General features: G+C 43.3%; 1 protein-coding gene across 1 annotated transcript in view; it reads left to right on the forward strand.

The window, feature by feature from the left end:
- Nucleotides 1–201: 201 nt before the first annotated feature.
- Nucleotides 202–22,556, forward strand: part of ERP44 (endoplasmic reticulum protein 44) — a 77,285-nt gene continuing 54,930 nt past the window's right edge. The window contains exon 1 of the mRNA XM_075586408.1: nucleotides 202–360. Coding sequence (XP_075442523.1) covers nucleotides 304–360 — 57 coding nt within the window. The 5' untranslated portion in view covers nucleotides 202–303. The remainder of the gene's footprint in view (nucleotides 361–22,556) is intronic.

The raw sequence follows: 22,556 nt of genomic DNA on the forward strand, positions 1-22,556 counted from the left end.
AAGCTATATATTTATTAAATGTGTGTGGGTGGGTGTGGAATATAGTATATGTACATCGTTTTGTAGTTGTTGCTTATTTCATGTGGCAAATTGAAAAAAAATGGCAGTGTGATAACTTTGTAGTTATATCTACAGTAGCAGTCATTGGACTACATTTCCCAGAGGCATTCGCGTGAATACGGAAGTGCCGCGCAATTGAAGCCGCTTCCGGGCGCACCTCCCCACCCCCTCTGCCCTGCACTGTGTGATCGGAGGCTGCTTCCTCGGAGCCCGGCAGCTTCACCCCGGAGCCCCTCATTGACCATGAAATACGCCATCTTCCTACCCCTATCCGACCCGGCCTGCGTCCTAGTGCTGCTAGTAAGTGACCTGTGACTATAGGCCCGTCTTTCCCCCTGACCATACCTCACACCACATTGACCCGTCATCACCCCCCACCTGCACATCTCACTTGACCACAATGGCCTTTATACATTTATTATTAACCCTTTATCGGCCAGAGCAACGCCTTGCAGCCCCTCCCCCACCCTGCAAAAGGGATCATGGAGCTGCTGTCTAAATAATTACAGCCCCCCCCCCCCCCCCATCCGCCATGTACACTAATTACCCAATACCGTAATGGGGTTAATGTTGTCTTTAAAGTGAGGGTCACCTATTGTACATGCGATTAGCATCCAGTAACTAATGGGGTCACACTCTTGCATTTGCATACCCTGAAGTTGCGTCTATGGCGTTTAATGCCCCCCCCCCCCCCCCAACCCCCACCCCAGGATTCAACAGCATCACCCTGATATCCATTAACATTACTTTCTTAAGGGCTATAGAGTATATTTATCAAAGCTTCCTGGTTTGGAAAACCAGTGCAGAAAACAGCATCATGTTTATCAAGGGACAATCTCGTTGCTTTTATTTAATGGGATCTGTTTTCTTTGCTAGATCTGGTGCTGGTTTTTTTTTGGCATCAGTTTGCAACCAGGATACTGATAATGAAATCCATTTACACCTGTCTGCCAAAAAAAAGTGTTTATTTTTTTTATGAAGTGAGAGAACATGTTAGGGTTGTCTTCTTTAAATGTATTACTCTAATCTCCAACACACCAATTGTCTTTTTGAATGTATAATCTCAGCTCTCAATTTATTGTTTTGATCTGATTTTTCTTGTTATTAAATGTATTGGGGGCTGATGAATGTGAGAGGGTATCCCTGGTTTTAAGAGGGGCATCCTCTCAATTCTTTGGACAAGATACATAACAGGTTGGTCCAACTTTTGAAGAGGGTGAACCAGCAAAAATCCATGTAACATTTTAAGATTGTGGGCATGATCGGTGTAAGTGTGATTTGCATTAGCCCCTAAAGTTATGCATTGTTAATTTAAGAATTATGTCACAATTGCATAGGATTAAAAATGATCATTCTCCTCACCAATTGATACATTGTGTTGTCACTTTTCCGGTATAAAGTGTATAATCCCGACCCAGTAGTCAGAGCTCCCGAGGCGATGAAGCTGCCCTGAAAATACCACTGTAATTATTATAGACTTGACCAGATCTGTATGGGAGTTCACACTGCCTAGTTTGTCAAGAGATTTTTTACAGGCAACATACCCGAAATGGTGTGGGGGTGTCTGTACCTAAGAGCCAACACAAACGAGTGATAGATATATATAGAGATATATATTTTTTGCATGTCATTTCCCAGAATCCCTTGCTGCAGTGGAAGCACTGTATGCTGGGTGATAATGGTGAAAGGCAGGGTTGCAGACATGCAAATGAGAACACAGTAATATTGCCTATATATATCTCTCTCTCTCTCTCTCACTCTGTATTTTTATTATAGTGGTACACTTTGTTTTGTGAACTATGTGGGGCACATCAGCCCACTGATCATTTTCTGTATGACTATTGACTTGGAAATTAAATGCTACCTGTCTTACTTAACCTTACTTGTAAGGTCTATCCTTCTGCTTAGTGCTTCTAACAGCGGCATTTCTTTCACGGTCGTGTCGTTGCATGACACTCTCCAACACATCTCTTCATGGCTGAATGGCTTCAATAGCTTTTTGCTTCCAAAACAATCATATATATTTACACGTGCGTGTATATATGAATCTCTCTACATAGACATCACACGTGTACACATATTTTTCTGCCCTGTGTGATTGAGATATATATCTCAGTGTATTCTCAGAAGGCAGGTGTCAGTGTGTTAGCCCTGTGAGTGACAATGCTCGTGCTGCCGCATTGTTCCACTCTGCATGGGGTCACAATCACCCGCCCTACTCCAATCACAGCAGGAATAGGTCACGCGAGTCCTCTGTTGTGTCTCATTGTGATTGGCTGAGATCCCGGAAATAGAAAGCAGAAGCCGGCTGCAGACCCGGAAGTAGCTCTGGGGAGAGGGAGGGTGAGCGACTTGGGGCTAAGTGGCATGTATTTCCCCCTCCCTTTATGCCTTGGCAATGTGAATCCTGTTTAATGTTCTTTCAGGATGTGCTCTCCGAAACTTCAGTAACTCCTTTATGTGCAAACAAAACAATTGCAATTGTTTTATTGGTCCCAAAAAGCTACATACTTAACCCTTAGACCGTCAGAGGTGTCAGCAATGCATTGCAAAGCAAATGCTTTGCAGACTCCCCTGGAAGGGAAATAGTTATCAGTGCCCAACCATGCAGCAGTCATACAGCACTAACCCATTCTCTGCCAGGGGTCATGTATCGCATTGCAATATGTTGCGGTTCTTCATTGGAGATACTATTTACCGTATTAAAAAAACATACACTTCCTAATTTGGTCTGTAGGTAATACATCTGCACATAAAAATAAAATCTCCCTTAATTAAAGCCACACTGAGTTTCAGCACGTTTATTGTATGCACAAATCACACCCATATAAAGTAGGGCAATAGCTGGACATTTCGATTTTCTTGTAAAGGAAAATCCACCTCCCAATTGTTGCTGTAGCCTTTGAGGTGTATGATGTGGAATTAAAATAGAGGTATGATAGAAGGGGTGCCTGCTCAATGTGTAATAACTGGTAATGGAGGGATTCTGTAATAACTGGTAATGGAGGGATTCTATCAGGGAACTGGTTACTGTCAATATATTTCCAAAAAGGGTCCCCCCAGTGATGCACTCTGCCTCACAGAATAGTAAAATTAAAATATAACCTTTTATTGAGTATAATAAACTATCAGGGAGAGAACAAAACTGTATTTTAAAATAATGAAATCAATTTAGTAGCTGCAACTGTGTGGACCACACACAAGACAAGAGCTAGCTGCAGGTTGGTCACTGGTGGTACAGAGGTCTGGACTCATATAGTGTGTCCGTGAATTAACTCAAAATGTGTAAACTTGTGAAAGTAATAAACAAGGTGAGTGATAACTTGTGAAATTGACCAGTGGGGTAAAGTGACTCTAAGATCCCTCAGGAACAGTATAGCTATATGACCTACTTGGTCACAGCAGGTCACAGACCACTATGTCATGCCAGTGGCCACTGCTCCAGGACTATACCACACTATAGATATAACTATATTTACTGAGTTGTTAGTGTGTGCTTATGAGGACACTGGACTGAAAGCTAATAATGCTAGTGTGCCCTGTATAATATAATACACACCAAAGCTCCTGTTCCAATGTCTGCACCTCACTTTTATATATCGATCTTCCTATATGCTTGATTAGCAGTAGTAGTGATTTCCTTGGAGACGCTGAACCTTATATTAAAGGTACTAGTATGCTCAGTATATTATAAATCACGCTTCAGCTAGATAACCAGTACTAGTGTCTCAGATCTGTGTCTCAGTCGCGTTAGTGACGTTACTAGCGCGACTGAGAATAATCTCAGAGACGCTAGTACTGGTTGTCTAGCTGCAGTGTGATTTTTTTTAAAAATATTCTGAGCATACAAGTACCTTTAGTATTAAGTTCAGCGTCTCCAAGGAACCCACTAATACTTTAATCTAGCATATTGGAAGATCGATGTATGTATAGTGAGGTGCAGACATTGGAACATGAGCTGCGGTGTGTATTATATTATACAGGGCACACTAGCATTATTAGCTCTCAGTCCAGTGTCCTCATCAGCACCCACTGACAACTCGGTAAATATAATTATATCTATAGTGTGGTATAGTCCTGGAGCAGTGTCCACTGGCATGACAAAGTGGTCTCTGACATGCTGTAATCAAGTATGTCATATAGACATACTGTTCCTTAGGGATCTTAATCACTTGACCCCAATGGTCAATTTCTCAAGTTATCACTCACCTTGTTTGTTTATTACTTGCACACGTTTGCACATTTTTAGTTAATTCACGGACATGTTATATGAGCCCAGACCTCTGTACCACCAGTGACCAACCTGCAGCTAGCTCTTGTCTCGTGTGAGGTCCACACAGTCGCAGCTACTAAATTGATTGAATTCTTTTTTTAAATACAGTTTTGTTCTCTCCCTGATATTTTATTTTACTCAATAAAGGTTATATTTTAATTTTACTGTTCTGTGAGGCAGAGTGCATCACTGGGGGACCTTTTTTGTAAATATAAAATCCAATGTGAATAATTTGGTAATTTTTAGTGCTGAATTAGTTTGTGGTTGCGCATAAGGGTATTTTATACTTTTAGTTTCAGGTCTGTTATGCATAATCTACAATCTATTTTACCATTAAATTATTATATAAAACATATAAGTAGTACAATGACAGCATTACATGTATTCCCTTTCTATTCTATATTCTTCACATTAATCTATCTTGCTTATTCCTATATTCGGGTTTGTGTAGTTCTGTTTCCACATCTTTGGAAGATTATATTTTTGTAATATCGTAGGCTTTGGCCTTATGTGTTCTGTGGTACTTGGTGTGTCTTAAATTGATTCCATTTTGTGTACGAGTACTATGTGCGTCGAGTAATTCCAGGACTGGAAGACTGGCGTACTATATGATTGCATCTTGATGCTATAATATATAATCATAATTGATTTGCAGTTTGGTACATGTGCGATTTTGTATTTGAACTGTTTTTACATGCTGACTTTAATGGAATAAAATAAATATTTTTTTTGTATTTGGACCTCAGATATTTTCTGATATGTATTCCAATGTTTGCATATACATACCTTAGAGATGTACCTGTTTTTTCGTCTCAGATATACATATACTTTTCAGTGATGGTTATATATGAGATTAAGGAGATGTATGTATCTCTCTCGCTATCTCTTGTGCCCGGGAAACTGCTGCCGCACCTCCCCATCCACCCCTACCGCCGGCACATCTCCCCGTGCTGCTGTCGTATCTCCCCTCGCTGCAGGCACATCTCCCCCCCGCTAGCTGGCACATGTCCCCACCCCCGCAGGCACATCTCCCCCGCACATCTCACATCAAACACACACACAGAGACACACACACCCAGCCCCAATCCAGCCAAGGACACGCCCTCTCAGTAGCCACCCCCCCCGCTCCTGCTCTAACATTCTTGCAGGACACCCGATGGAAACTTAGAATGTCCATAATTTGGGAGGTGAGTCGTATTGGAAGCTCAATATAGTTGCATTGACCTACAAATCCGCAGCAGAATGTCCAGTAAAAGTTTTGTTGTGCTACGTCGTGCCGTTTTATGAGATTTCGATGCTTCGGACATACAAACAAACGGAATAACAAACTTAGAAATATAGTATAGATATGTGTATATGACACACACACACACACACCTATTTGTGTACCAGATTATTCCATAAATGATTTAAAAATCAAAATCCTCAATGGAATGTTCAAATGCACCCAAGAACGGAAAACATTTGAGCTCAGAATTATAAGACTCTTTGACACCAAAACAAGTGGACTTAATGCAGACATGGGGTTTCTCACACACTATCATTTGTTGTAATGTTCCTCCGTGCCATTGTGCCATCCTACACTTTCCCCCACCCCCTCCAGCATCCTCTTCCCCCTCTGTGCTGCTTTGGATGTGCAGCCCCCCCATCCCTAATTCTCACCTTCCTTATCTCTATTTTTTTTTTTTCCACAAAAAGGTTTTTATTATTGGATTACAGTACATTGCATACAGTGTCTACCAACCCGCTATCTTTCATTATTGTACCATAACCCAATTTTTCTCTTTTCCACCGTCCTCCGTTTTGACACAGACATACCGGGTAGACTCACTCACGGACCTAACAAACCAGACGGACACAGAAAAAAAAGGGGGGGAGGGGCTCATTGTCTTCTCTGTGTTCACCGAATCTACTCGTCTATTCTCAAAGGAGCCGCTTGTACCCGTGGATGTTCTACTTATCGTCTTCCCTACCTGTTCCCCTTTTACGCGCTGTCTGTACTGGTTCCTCATAGGAGAATGCATCTAGTTGTATTATGGCATGATGGTGGTGGTATTCACCCCCGGGATGTCCGAGTGGTCTAGCCACTTGGTCCAAATTTTAAAGAAATTTGTGCCGGTGTCGTTGACCAGACTCGTCAACTGTTCCATCCGGCAGATATACCAGATTCTGTTCCGAATTTTTGTAATTGTGGGTAAGTCTGGGAGCTTCCACAAAGCTGCGAGTTCGCACCTCATGGCTGTTGCAAAGTGTGCAATCAGTTTTTGCGCCGGTCTGCCTATTCCCCGAGTGCGCCTGCCCAGCAGGAACAGCCAAGGGTCCAGGGGGACCGGTCGTCCGAGAATACTCGTTAGCCAATCCTGGATTTCCTCCCATAGAGGAGCCACTTTTGGGCAACTCCACAGCATGTGAAGCAAGTCTGCCTGTTCCCCACATTGTTTTGGGCACAATGGTGGGTAACCTTTGACGAACTTTGCTAATCGTGTTGGGGTGAGATACCACCTCATTAGGACTTTATATGCATTCTCCTTCAAGGTGGTGCATATAGAGCTTTTCGCTGCTGCCAGTACTATTGTGGACCAGTCTTTGTCTTCTAGCGTCTCCCCTAAGTCTGTTTCCCATTTAATTCTATAGTTAAGTTTAGTGTCAACGTCCTGTCCAGGGCAGACCACCTCTCTGTATATCCGAGAAGTGAGTCCCGATGTGTCCGTGGCTCTGGAACACAGCTGCTCAAAATTTGTGCGCTTGGGGCGTTTGGGGATTTTCATATAAAATGCTCGCACCTGGAGGTATCTAAAAAATTCGGAATTGGGCATCTCTGTTTCTGATCGAATTTGTTCAAATGTTTTGATGGCTTGGTGTCTCTCCAGGTGTAGTAGCCTAGTAATACCTTTTGCTTTCCAGACCGCTAGGTTCCTGCGTAACATACCCGGAGCGAAATCAGGGTTCCCCGTAATCGGGGTCATAAGTGTGTGCTGGGTTGTCAGGGCACACTTGTGTTTGGTGTTCTCCCAAGTAGCCAACGAGCACTTCACTGCGGCCAGCGGTTCACTTAAGGTCTGATGTATTTTTTTGGGTAGCCAAATTAGATCCTGTATCTCTACGGGGTCATAGCAAGCCTTTTCCAACTCAACCCACCTTCGCAGGCTAGGCTGCATGTGCCACTGAATAATTTGGGTTAATTGTGCCGCTTTGAAGTACGATATCAAGCAAGGTACCCCCAAACCTCCTCTAACTGTTGGCCTTGTGAGGATGCTATTTTTTATACGTGGTTTTTTATTACCCCAGACGAATTTCACCATAGAGGACTGTAAACGGAGGATGTCGTCTCTGATCACTTGTATCGGAAGGGTCTGAAACAGATACAAGATTCGGGGGAGGAGATTCATCTTAAGGCACTGGATCCTGCCGATCCACGAAATTGTGTGGCATGACCAGATCCGTAGATCCTCCTTCAGAGTCCTAATTAGCCTGGGGTAGTTGGCTTTGTAGAGGGCGTCGTAGTTTTTGGTTATATAGATACCTAAATATTTAATGGAGGAGGCTTGCCATTTGAAATTAAAATTCAGTTCAATCAATTTTTCTGTGACCTTTGGCAGGTTGATATTTAGTGCTTCTGATTTTGTCTGATTGATTTTGAATCCCGAAATCTTATTAAAATTGTCTAGCAAACTGAAGACATTTGGCAGAGAGGTAAGGGGTTTGGATAACATTAGTATAATGTCATCTGCATACAGGGCCACTTTGTGTGACTGATCATTAATCTGTATACCTGTTATATCGGGGGAGTTGCGGATGTGTGCCGCTAGGGGTTCTATACATAATGCAAAAATGAGTGGGGACAGGGGGCATCCCTGTCTGGTGCCGCTCTTTATGGGAAAATCATCCGACGGGAAGCCCTGGTGTCTGACCTTCGCCATCGGTTCCCTGTAAAGAGCCAGAATAGCTCCCAACATTCTCCCCCCTATGCCGAACACTCAGCGTCTCTGTGAGATAGGGCCAATCGATGCGGTCGAAGGCCTTTTCAGCGTCCAAACTCAATGCCATAGACGGGATGTGTTTTCTATGTGCCAAATCAATTAAATCTATTATCCGTCTGGTATTGTCTGTAGCTTGCCTCCCGCATATGAACCCTACTTGATCGGGGTGGACCAGCTTCGGCATGACTAAATTCAGACGGTTAGCTAGCAATTTGGAGAAGATTTTGGTGTCTGAATTGATGAGAGATATTGGCCGGTAGCTTTTGCAATCCGCTGGGTCCTTTCCTGGTTTGGGGATCACTGTTATAGACGCTTGGAGCATTTGGCCAGGGATAGGGGCACCATCTAAGAATGAGTTAAATAATCGGACCAGGTGAGGCACTAGTGTTTTTCTGAATTTTTTATAGTACAGGTTAGAGAAGCCATCCGGGCCTGGGGCTTTGGACGGCTTTAGTGCTTTTATTACCTCTGATATTTCCTCACCTGAGAAGTCTTCCTGTAATGCCTCCCTTTCCAATCTGCTCAGGCTGGGTAGTTTTGCCTCAGTTAGAAATGTCTTCAACTGCCTATGAGTGCTCTCACAATGGGAGACCTTCGCCCCATCATACAGGGTCTCATAGTTTTTTTTAAATGCCTCTACAATTTGTTTGGGATCAGAAGTAAGGTCACCTTTCTTGGTTCGAATGGCTTGAATATGGAAATTACGGTTACAATTTTTGAGTTTATTGGCAAGTGGGGTATCTGGCTTGTTCGCTTTCTCATAGTATCGTCGCCTAGACCAGGTCAGCTCCTTCTCCGCTCGGGAGGACATCAATAAATTTAGTTTTGTTTTAGTGTCGCGCCAGGCCTGTAAGGTCTGCGCTTGTTTGTTATTTTTGTGTAGGGCAGAGAGGGCTGTTAACTCTGATTGGAGAATCTTAATTTTATTTTCCCTTGCTTTTTTCCGCCTACTTGCTATCCCTATGAGCTCTCCGCGGAGAGTCGCCTTATGGGCCTCCCATAGGGTGGATTGAGATGTCACGCTACCGACATTCACCTCAAAATAGACCCTGATTTTATCCCTTATTGCCGTTTCAATTTCGGGGATTTTTAGCAGAGATTCGTTAAGCTTCCATGTCGCTCCTGGTCTGTCTAGTCTGAAATCTGTGCACCGCAGCTCGATGGGTGCATGATCTGACCATGAAATATCATGGATGCCCGTATGGGAGATCTGCGAAACCATTCTACTGGACACAAAGAGGTAGTCTATCCTGCTGTATCTGTCATGTGGATGTGAATAGAATGTGTACTCCTTCTCTCCCGGGTGTTGTTCCCGCCAGATATCTACCAGTCTGTTTGTCCTGAGACCTTGGGTCCAGGTTGCTCTGCTTTGTGTGTGTTTCGGTATTCTGGGCGTACACCTGTCGGCTTTCGGATCTAAAGTGAGGTTGAAATCCCCACCTAGTATTACCCCGCCCTGCGCCACTCTATGTAGAGTTGTAAAGAATTTTGTAAAGAAAGTATCGGCCCCTTCGTTGGGAGCGTAGACATTGGCTATTGTGAGGGGTTGTCCACCCACCTCGCCTACTATTATTAAGAAGCGCCCGTTCTTGTCTTTTTTTGTTAGAGTTGTGTTAAACGCCAGGCGGTTGTGTAACAAGGTTGCTACCCCTCTCTTTTTTATATTGGCTGATGCAGAGAACCATGTTCTATACTGCACCGACACACTTTATTCGAGCAAATACCCGGTATGTACCTGGCAGATACCTGGAATGCGCCGCTCCTCACCTCTGACAAGCCCCGTTGCGTTTGCCTGCCCAGCCTGGGTTCATGCCTGGCTGATGGGCGGCTGATCTGTTAAATGATAATGATTAGAATTTAATAGGCTGCAATGCTTCCCGTGTCTACCAGATGGCATAAATTCATGAATTGTAATGCAGTATATATATATATACTGTGCAGTATTGCAGCCAGCAGGAATAAAATGCTTCAATCCCTGCTTGGAAAATACCTCAATGCACTCGGGCAGAAAACAGTCACAAACCTCAATACACCCGGGTATACCCGAATTCGTGGGACTAGCCAAGCTCGAATAAAGTGTGTCGCCAGTGTACCTGGTATCCAGAAACTTAGGGGAACTGGTCTTTGAGAAGTGGGTCTCTTGGAGTAGTATTATGTCGGGGTCCTGTCGTCGGTAGTCAGTAAATGCTATTTTCCTTTTTAGGGGGCTATTAAAACCCTTTATGTTGTGCGATAAGATAGTGAAATCCTTACCCATTGGTGTTTTCAGTATGGAATGCTGCGTTACCTCTTTCTATCCGGGTCATGTTGTGCTTCAGCGTATGGTTCAGTGAACTGCTTCGTATATTGCTCGTCTGTATAGGGGAGAAACATTGGGGTGCACACATTGGGGACATGGGGGGGGACAACAAATAAACCTTGGTAACTTTCGACGACATCAGGGGACCGAGTCCCCCTGGACGCCTGAACTGCCCCTTGTGGGGTTCCGGTTCGGGTGGGCCCACCTCTGACCATGTCAGGCTGAGCTTGACCCGTTTTCACCGGCCCACCGGGGTCTTTCATGGGTCCCTTGGGGTCTAACCCCCAAGTATCCATAGGGAGACTCATGCCGACGGCACGGGGCAACCACCCCCCCCCCCCCACCGTTTTTAAACATAGTTTATGGCAAACCTTCGTAGCCAATGCGACCGTTCAGCGTCCCAGGGTCCGCAGGCAGCTTTGTTGTGAGTGTAACTTATCTGTGTGGGGCACTCTTCCTAATTCTATGTTCCTGCCCTCTGTAGGATCTCTCTATTTCTTGTTATCTGCATGGGCCTGTGGGTATTGTACCCCCCTCCCTCTACGCGTTCTGTTGCTGGGACTCTTCCTTCTGGTGCGTATGTCTATGTGTTCATGCGCCCCTTTCTCTGCTTCCTCATCTGGTGCCCTCTGTGTGGTACTAATGGGACCTAGCCTACCTTCGCTGGGTGCTCTCCTTCTCCCTACCTCCCCTGGTGTGCTGTCGCTGCCTGCCTGGGCTATGTGTGGGTCTTATGACCCTGCGATTTGTCCGGGGTAGCTGTCTTTCCGGTTCTTGTCGCTGTTCTGGCGCTTCCGGATGACGTGGCTCTCTTTTCCCCCCAACCGGTCGCCTCTACCAAGATGGCCGCGCGGCCATATCCGGTGACGTCCTTCCGGTCTTTGGTCTTTAGCAGCCGGATGTCGATGGGAGCGGACGTCTTCCCGCGCTGGGCTCTTCTTCTTCCGGCCGTGCAGCTTTCATCCCGCCACGAGTTACGATGCCGCCATCTTCCTTGGGTGCGTGCCACGCGCCTCTTCCGGGTTGCGGGGCAGCCAGTATCACCAGGATTGCAGGTAGGTTTCTTTTTTTTCCAGGCTTGGCTTGAAACCTTGGGGCAGTGTGTGAATGTCCCTCATTGAGTAGGTGGTGCTGTGGCAGTATGAAGTCCTCTTCTGCTGCTCGGTACTCCTAGGTGCTAGCGGCCTTGTTAAACCAAACTTCGTGCCATAACTTGTAGGCAAACAAACAGAATAATAGTGTACATTTTATTTTATTTTGGCAGAACTTTATTCACTCCTTCTCCTGCTCAGTGGTAGCTCGGGTCTTCCGGGATGTGCCGGCCTGTTGCCACTCATTGTCCTGTTCTGCCTCTTTCCGTGGGCTCCTGGCTTCTCCAGTTGAAAGAGTTGTATAGAGACCCCCTCAAACTTACAGGCTTCTTCCCCACGGGCTTTTGTGAAGATTGCCTGTCTGGTGCGGAAGTAATGCAACCGAGCAATCACATCCCTTGGTTGTGCATTCGCCAGCGGCTTATTCCTTAAGGCTCTATGGCATCTATCCAGCAATAATTCTGCCACTGGGGTGTCAGGGAGCAGCGTCGCCATCCATCTTGTGAGGAACTCTTCTATGTCCCCTATGTCCTCGGGTATGCCGCGGACACGGATGTTACTCCGTCGGTCCCGGTTCTCTGCGTCCTCCTGGCGCTCGGCCAGTTCTGAAATTTGGCTGTGCAGGTGGGAGGAACGTTTTTCGGATTTTTTGACCGCCGAGGAGGCCGCCACCATTTTGTCCTCCAGGGCCCCAGTTCTCGCTCCCAGGCCCTGTACCTCCTGCCGGAGTTCCTGTATTTCGGCTCTAAATAACGACTTCATGTCGTTATATAGCCGGTCAAAATCACAGCGCCGTACGGGCCGCTGTTCTGGCGTCTCCTCCCGGTCCTCGTCGCGGTCCGACCCCGATCCTGGTGCTGAGCCGGGCGCCATTTCTGCTCTCCCGTCTCTGGATGTGGATCGGCTTAAATATCGCCGGAGATCTCCCGTATTCTTCTTTTTTGTGGATGGCGGGGCCATCTCTGTGGGTTCCGACGTCGGTAGCAGTAAGTTTGAAATATGCACTATGCGTTTGAATTGCCTTTTTTTGAATCTTGCTTTGGCGGGGGTAGGAGCTACTAGATTAGGCAGCTATTCCCCTCACCATTGCGCATGCGCCTCCCTTATCTCTGTTTTAACACCCTTCCAGTGTCTCCCCCACCCCATATGCATCTCTCTGTTCTTTATTGGTCCTTTTTTTTAATTTCAATCCCTGTCTAAGTCATAGAAACCTTTGTATATCAGTTTTGCTGACGTGAGGAAAGAGTGGAAGAGAGGAAAACTCTTGAAAGCTTGTCCTATGACATAAATTGTTTGCCCAAATAAAAAAGGTATCACCTAATACTGAAGAACTCATTTATTCTGCACTATCACAACTGGACTAACACGGCTATATCCGTGTGGACGCGCACACACACACATATGTATATGTATCATACACACATGCCTTCTGTACACATTACCTGCGCTCCTGCCTTTGTGAAGTATGCAGCCGCTAAAAAGATTGGCCTTACATTTATGGAAAACAAAGAACAATTCCTGCGCTCCTACCAATTGGGCTAAAATATACCAATGACATTTTTACATTTAGAACCTAAGTCTGTGTAACAAAGGAGTCATTTGGTTGCAGAACATGATTTAAGCCTGCCAGCCTCGTCAAGGTAGACTATGTTTAGCAGGTACCTACTCTGCAATTTCTTATTGTCAAGTATGTGAAAGTGCACTGAAGTAGTTAAATAATGCATATGCTTATTTGTGATTTAGAGCCGTAAAAAGCTGGCCAAAGCCAGTAGCAAAGTTCCCTTATTATAAAGGTAAACTGTGGGTGCACAAATACCCTAATGTGAAATATTAATACTTACACATCTCTTCTTTCTGTCAGCCTTTGCCACTCACCCACTCTTCAGTGGAGGGTGACGTGTAGACTAACAATGAGGTGTATAATGCCTTTATGCTAATTGGAGATTTGGTAAGGATCTCTATCCTGAAGGGAGGAGCCACACACCTCCCAAGGAACTGTTTAGTAAAACAGAAACCAGGTGAGCCAAAACCTAATCCTATGATGTAATGTATGAGTAAAACTATAATCAAATGCCCTTATTGAGTATGCAGCATGGAAAAGAATTAGCCTAACAATAAGAAATTGTATATACTGTATTCAATTTACGTACCTGCTAAACGGAGTCTACTTTGACGAGGTTGGCAAGCATGAATCGTGTGCATATCTATAGCTATATCTAGATAGCCATCGAAGATCATAAAAGTGATGAAAATAGCAGCACAGCAAAGGGGATAGAAAAAAATAAGTTTATTTAGTCCATCATGCAAACATATCCGATGTTTTGGTCCCATGGGAAACCTGTCAGACTGACAACACTTATTCCAGATAAAAAGGGAAGCGCAGGTTGGCATCAAAAAAGAAAAACACAGCACATAGCGTAATATCGTATGAACACATCAGATATTCTGTATCAAGCTGTACCTCTGTAGAGTTACTACTCGCATTTCACTCGGTTCAACAGGCATGTCTCAAATATGGTATTCATTCTTAAAGTGAATTCAGGTGGATGGGGAGAAGATAGAAGAGAAACAACAGTGTGGATTATACCCAAACTATCTCTTTAAAACATAGTGATTTTGCACTTATAATAACTACACTTTTTAGCACAAGATATCAATTGAATCTCCTGTAATGGGGACCCGCTACAGTCTCACTAACTCAGTGGATGTCGGCACTCGCTGCTTCCTTATGTCACTTCTGGTTGTGGCCGCCCATGCACAGGGAACACGTTTCTCTTGGTTTGCTCTTGCTACAGACTATACACGTTTCGCAGGCGTTCAGCTTCCACAGCAGTCAAAGTTGCCAAAACCAGCGAGTGAGATAACATTCACGGAGGTGGTGAAGCATCTAGTGTGTGTGTGTGTGTGTGTGTGTGTGTGTGTGTGTGTGTGTGTGTGTGTGTGTGTGTGTGTGTGTGTGTGTGTGTATATCAATAACAATAATAGAAAAAAAACAGTGCTTAATTAAAAAATTAGATGCAATAAAAATAACAATACAAACAAAATTGTAACAATCGTATAGTATAATCCAATGTATAGTTACAAGTCTAGTCCAGGAGAACAAGAAGAAGTATTAGCAATCCAATAGCACAATGCTGTGAAGCCAAAAAGCACGAATGGGGGCTGTTGTATCCGGAAAGAATCACTTTCCAAGAAGAATCTGTATAGAAAAAAGAAGAAACCGCGCACAACCTTAGTGCATTACCTCAAAAATAGGATTTATTATAAAAAAGAGAGAAGACAATGTCCACTTACAAGATGATTCAAATTAGAATTCATAGAAAGGTATCTCTGTACCGGTACCGATGTGGTTTACCACCGTCAGCTGTGGGAACCTCCAGATCGTGAACCGGGTGGTGAGTGCGAGTCAGCGACGCCGCCTGCTGCTGTGGACTGTAAGAGTCCCCCGACCCCAACAACAACAATAGCAGTGCCCGATGTTAAAAAGGCAATGTTGGCACAGATATGATCCGGTACTGACACACTCAATCCACGTGGTTTGGAGGGATTCCCTTCGGCATACAACTCGCGTCTCAAAGTAGTGTGATGATGTCACTCCCAACGCGTTTTGTCGACGTCAGCTGATTTCATTAGGGGGTGCAATACATCACCGTAATATATATCTATAGATCTATATATCTCCATTATGTTCAACCTGTGCTAAATTTAGACCACAGATACTTATCCTATATTTGTATTTACAGTATTTTGATCCAGGGAAATGCAAACAAACAAAAAAAAGCTCAGTGAAACATTATCCAACGGGGTCTCCTAAGGGGAAAAATACATTCATCCTTGACTCCAAATAATAGAAATCGGATTTCTCCCTGGATCAACATCCTTCCCATGTTTACTTATTTGGTACCGTATTTCCTCGATTGTAAGACGCCATCGATTGTAAGACGCACCATCGATTTTGCATTTACAATCGAGGAAAATTACTTTTTCACTTAACATGTTTCAGGAGAGGTCCCATGTCAGCGGAGGATGAAGCGGGCGGCGGAGGCAGGAGAGGACCCACGTCTGCAGATGGTTGAAGATGGACAACGGATGGGAGTGCGGCAGGACAGGTCCCAAGTCTGCAGGTGAATGAAGATAAAAAGACAGCGGGCGTGTGGTAGCAGGAGATCATAATAGCAGGAGAGCTGAGCAGGAGCAGAGCAGCCTAGGGGAACGGCCTGTGAGGTGCACACTGTACACCGGAAGTTGACTGGTGTCTGACTTCCGGTTAAAGTGTGCACCTCCCAAGCTGTTCCCCTATGCCGCTCTGCTCCTGCTCAGCTCTCCTGCTGCCACCGGCCATCCGCTGTCTTCTTATCTTCATTCACCTGCAGACTTGGGACATGTCCTGCCACACTTCTGCCACCTGCTTCATCCTCTGCTGACATGGGACCTCTCCTAAAACATGGAGAGGGGGTTCGTACTGTAGACACTTTTTTTTTTTTAATACATCGATTCTAAGATGCACCCCGATTTCAGACATGTGAAAATCGGAAAAAAGGTGCGTCTTAGAATTGATGAAATAGGTTATATCCCTGTATAACGTTCCTTTCTAAAAAGATGTCCAACCTTATTTTTTATTTTATTTTTTTGAAGAAATTTATTGTATCTGGCATCAGTCTCCATGGATAATGAATTCCACATTTTTACTGCTCTTACTGGGAAAGAACCCTTTGTTACTAGTGAAATCTCCTTTTCTCCAACCTTAACGGGTGACCTTTGTCGTTTGTACTGCCCTTTGGATGAATAGTTCTTTTGAAAGCTCTTTTTATTCTTGCATCCCAAATGCATAACCTTACATTTATCTGTATTAAACCTCATCTGCCATTTACCTGCCCACGTTTCCAGTCTCTCCAAGTCCTTCTGATTCTATTACCTTACACAATTTAGTATCATCAGCAAAGATGGAGACTTTGCTCTCGATGTCAACCTCAAGGTCATTAATAAACAAGTTAAAAAGCAAGGGTCCCAGTACCGATCCCTGAGGTACTCCAGTCACGACTTTAGCCCAACCTGAAAAAGTTCCATTTATGACAACCCTCTGTTGTCTGTCCTTTAACCAATTTTCAATCCAGGTGCATATATTATTACTGAGTCCAATTTTCTTTATTTTGTACACCAACCTCTTGTGTGAAACCGTATCAAAAGCCTTTGCAAAATCTAAGTAGACCACATCAACTGCATTACCCTGGTCTAAATTCCTACTTACCTCTTCAAAGAAACACATAAGGTTAGTTTGGCAAGATCTATCCTTCATAAATCCATGCTGACTATTACTAATAATTTTGTTTTCCATTAGGTATTCCTGAATATTATCTCATATTAAACCTTCAAGTAGTTTCCCTACTATTAAAGTCAGGCTTACAGGTGTATAATTTGTGATCTAGCTCCCTTTTTAAATATAGGCACCACATCTGCTTTACGCCAATCTTGTGGTACTGAGCCAGTGGAAATGGAGTCCTTGAATATTAAATATAATGGTTTGGCTATTACTGAGCTTAACTCCTTGAGAACTCTTGGATGTATGCCATCGGGGTCAGGTGCCTTATTTACTTTAATTTTTTCAAATCGCTTATGAACTTCTTACTCAGTTAACCAATTGTTCATTAATATGGAGGTTGTGGCTTCCTCCTGCGGCACTACTATTGAACTTGATTCTTCCCTGGTAAAAACAGAGGCAATGAATTTGTTTAATACCTTAGCTTTTTACTTATCTCCAATAAAAATCTGCCTACCCATCTCACATTGAAAGGGTCCTATATTTTCTTTTCTCATTTTTTTGTTATTAAGGTACTTAAAGAACTTTTTAGGGTTGACCTTACTTTCTATTGCAATCCTTTTTTCATTATCCATTTTTGCTAATTTGATTGCCCTTTTGCAATTTTTGTTACATTCCTTATAATTCTGATACGATGTCTCCGTCCCTTCTGACTTAAAGAATCTAAATGCCTTCATCTTCTTGTCCATTTCCTCCCCTACCTGTTTATTTAGCCACAATTATTTCTTTTATACTTATTACCCAAGGGTATACACTGATAAGTGTGCTTTTCTAACAATGTTTTAAAGATTGCCCATTTATCTTCTACATTTTTCCCTGCAAAAGCATCATCCCATTGTATTACTACTAGATTAGACCTCCGTTTATTAAAATCTGCCTTTCTAAAGGTTAAGGTCTTTGTTGAACCCAAGTAATCTGTTTTTTGATAATTTATTTCAAATGAGATCACTGTTACCCAAATTTTTCAGGACTTGAATATTTGTTATTACTTCTACATTGTTTGATATGACCAAATCCAGAACTGCCCCTCTCCTGGTTGGTTCCTCAATAATTTGGGTCATATAATTGTCTTTAAGCACCCCCAAAAACCTGTTTCCTTTTGTCGTAATGCTAATCTCATTGTTCCAGTCTAAGTCTGGATATCTAGCTAACTTTCTAAATGTAGGCACCATGTCTGCTTTATGCCAATCTTGTCGTACCGAGCCTGTGGAAATGGAGCCTTTGAATATTAAATGTATTGGTTTGGCTATTACTGAACTTGGCTCCTTAAGAACTCTTGGATGTATGCCATCGGGGCCAGGTGCCTTTATATACTTACATTTTATCAAGCCGCCTGTGCATGTCTTCCTCGGTTAACCAATTGTTCGTTAATATAGAGGTTGTGGTCTCCTCCTGTGGCACTATTTTTGCAATTGATTCTTCCCTTGTAAATACAGAGGTACATAATTTGTTTAATACCTCTGCTTTTCCCTTCTTTCCAATACTTTACCTGCTCATCTCACACTGAAAGGGTCCTACTGTATATGTTCTTTTCTAGTCCTTATTTTATTAAGGTACAGAAAGAACATTTTAGGGTTGACCTTACTTTCTTTTTTTTCATTTTATTTTTTTGCTAATTTGATTGCCATTTTGTAACTTTTGTTACATACCCTATAATTCAGATATGCTGTCCCTTCTGACTTTGACTTTAAAATCCTATACATATCTATATATCTTTATCTCTATATACAGTATATCTATCTCTGTACTCTGATACTTGATTGTACACTAGTGCAGGTTTTTGTCCTCACCCATGAAATAGTAGTTTACATCAGTTTGCCTCCAAACTAGCTAACTTTACTAACCCTTACTTTCTTATGTGTAAGAAAGGAAAACAAAAATGTATTAAAAAAACAAACAAAAAAGACTGAATGGAGTTAATATGGTATAACCCAGAGGTGCACAAAATGGGGGGGAAGAATTATGGGCTAATGGCCCATCGGATTAACAGCGGGGGTCCCTGGCAGTCCCATTCAAACTGAATGGGACTGCCAGGGATCCCTGCTGTGTTAATCCGATGGGCCATTAGTCTCTGCAGAAATGTCACTGAAATGTTGCAGCATGTACCTGGGTCTTGTTGGTGATAGCCCCAGATTTTCCAAGGCAAGTTTTAGAATACTCGTCAGCGCACCTGTATAAGTTCATGTTTGAGAGATCCACTGTTGATAGGTCAAATCTGGACCTAGGGCAGGAAACCTTTTCTTTGCTCTACCCAGGGAGCTTTCATCATGCAGCTGCTATATTCTTCGGTCTCAGATATAATGGTAGTCGAGCTCGGAGAATCAAAAATTCAATGCACACCAATGTGGTTGAGTTCTAACTTCTGTTTAATATGTGGACAGAGCAGTCTTTTATACAAAAGGCAAGAGGGAAAAATTATGTGTCAATTCTATACATCTGTTACAAACTGAGTTCCGAAACCCAGTGACTTAGCCCGGCGCTAAACAGTGTAAAGTGATTAAAGTGTTAAATACACATAAAGGTGATATAAGGTGTAACATAAAACGAATTCTCAACCTTCCTATGGGGAATCTGTAAAGCTCCCCCTCAAGGATATGTAGAAGCAGGTATTTGGAAGGGAGCGATTGTAGCAGGAACACCCCAAAACAATAAAAAATACAAAAAAGTATTGTGCAGTATAATGATAAGGAGTCAGATGCAGAGAAGATCTTGGCTCTATCAATTGCCTACTTACAAGAGGTAAGTGGTAAAATCAGCTTCGAACAGGACAGTAGGTATGTGATGGACCGCAGCGTCCGGGACCCAAACAGCTGGTATGGAGGTATGGAGGAGATCTCACTCAAAGCGGGGTTCCAAGCAGAGACCGGGTTCCAGGAAAAAAGCAAAGGGAAACCATAGTGTGGACTGAAGATATCAAATTTATAGATAAAAACAAGGTATGAAATGTACTTACAATAAGTACATATAAAATGTACACATAACGTTTTCTTGAGGCTGCTGCAGCTGCTAGATGGATCCACTGCTGTTACACCTCCCAGGGAACCTCGCCGGATCGTGATGAATGGCGTGTGACGTCACAACCGGTGCTACGAGTGACGTCTTCCGGTCTGGAAACACGGGGGCTGGCAGCAGGAAAAACAGCAAACTCGGCACCTTCGGCTTTTCTGCAGTTGTACAGGCTGCTAAAGGTCTTGGAGGTCTTTGGAGATCGCTCTACGCGTTTCGCTGTGTCAAACCACTGCTTCCTCAGGAGCAGATGACACCCCTAATGGGTTCGCAATATATATAGTACATGCAATTATTTAATTACAAGGTTTCAATTAACACAGGTCCTCCTATTAAAGGTACATGACTCTGCGGTTAAAAAACTTCACTACATTGAGACAATAAGGATAATAATAGACTATTTGGTCAAGGACAGTACATAACATAAAAATAATGATATATTACATAAAAACATGGCTCATAATCAAATAATACCGCAGTCAGGTACCTTTAATAGGAGGACCTGTGTTAATTGAAACCTTGTAATTAAATAATTGCATGTACTATATATATTGCGAACCCATTAGGGGTGTCATCTTCTCCTGAGGAAGCTGTGGTTTGACACAGCGAAACGCGTAGAGCTATCTCCAAAGACCTCCAAGACCTTTAGCAGCCTGTACAACTGCAGAAAAGCCAAAGGTGCCGAGTTTGCTGTTTTTCCTGCTGCCAGCCCCCGTGTGTTTCCAGACCGGAAGACGTCACTCGTAGCACCGGTTGTGACGTCACACGCCATTCATCGCGATCCGGCGAGGTTCCCTGGGAGGTGTAACAGCAGTGGATCCATCTAGCAGCTGCAGCAGCCTCAAGAAAACGTTGTGTACATTTTATATGTACTTATTGTAAGTACATTTCATACCTTGTTTTTATCTATAAATTTGATATCTTCAGTCCACACTATGGTTTCCCTTTGCTTTTTTCCTGGAACCCGGTCTCTGCTTGGAACCCCGCTTTGAGTGAGATCTCCTCCATACTTCCAGCTGTTTGGGTCCCGGACGCTGCGGTCCATCACATACCTACTGTCCTGTTCGAAGCTGATTTTACCACTTACCTCTCGTAAGTAGGCAATTGATAGAGCCAAGATCTTCTCTGCCTCTGACTCCTTATCATTATACTGCACAATACTTTTTTGTATTTTTTATTGTTTTGGGGTGTTCCTGCTACAATCGCTCCCTTCCAAATACCTGCTTCTACAAACTGAGTTCCCACATATAGATCACACACCTAAAATTACATATACCATCTGGAAAGCTTTCCCTAAATTGGTGGGAACAGGGATAAAGGTCAATAACTACTAATGGGGTCAGAAATAAGACTCCGTGGTCTTATTTCTTATGATCTTATTTCTTATGCAATGGATATCCTGGGACAGCTGGTCCAAAGCTAAAATACTTTTACCATCTTTTCTTCTGAGAAAATAAAGCTTGACACATACTGTTTTAACCTTTTCAGTCCCTGAAAAGAACAGAGCTGACAGATACAATTTTTAACCTTACAACCATAATTTTTAACCTTACAACCATAAATATAATCTATGTAAAGAAAACCAGAGCATGGCTAACTAAGGCGTGTAATATAGTCCTCGCGCATGCACTACTTGCGCGCGCGTCAATTATAATTGCCGGGTATGAGCCTGCAGTTGCTATACTTCAGACGCGCACGGCCGTGAGCAGTGGCGCGGCAGACCAGGGAAAATACAATAAAATTGTATTTTCGCGCTGCCGCGAACCAATTACAGTGCGGCTTAACATTGTGACGTTAGTCATGCCCCCTAACCGCGCACGTCACCGCTTGCACCCCAGCAACTAAACACGCACGCGCAGCAGCGAGGACGATCTTACATGAACTGCCATGTGAGTCATTGGCAATTAGAGCTGGTGAATCCTCCGCCAATAATGGTGATTCATCGGGGAAGATGTGAGAGATCGTATCCTGATCTGGTGTGAACGGCCAGTGAGCCTTGTTATACTTTATGAAAAGATTGTTAAAAAAAACATGCCCACTTTCCAAGAAATTTATTTTGTAAACCATTATAAGTTTGCATCTGGAAGATTTTAATAAAAAAAATACACTTTTTTTTTTTTATCTGATACAATGCCTTAAAACTTTTTCGGAACAAATCTGTTATTCTAACAGGAATCTGATTATTATTTTTCAGAAAACTTTTAATTATTTCAATAGAGTAGGTTTTATTGTACCCCATCCTGTATCTTGCACAAGCGCATGTCCTGCTGCGTCCTAAATCTTTTACTGATTTAAAGCTTGCTTCCAACAGTCTCAAACCTTAAGCTTTCTGTGCAGCACAAGTCACTTGTGTATTGTGTGTATGTCTCTGTCTCTCTCTCTCTGTCTCTCTCTCTCTCTCTGTGTGTGTATTGCTCGCTCTCTCGCTCTCTCGCTCTCTCGCTCTCTCGCTCTCTCTCTCTCTGTATTTCTCTCTCTCTGTATTTTGCTCTCTCTCTCTCTCTCTGTATTTTGCTCTCTCTCTCTCTCT

Source organism: Ascaphus truei, chromosome 2, assembly GCF_040206685.1.
Source record: "Ascaphus truei isolate aAscTru1 chromosome 2, aAscTru1.hap1, whole genome shotgun sequence".
Lineage (NCBI taxonomy): Eukaryota > Metazoa > Chordata > Amphibia > Anura > Ascaphidae > Ascaphus > Ascaphus truei.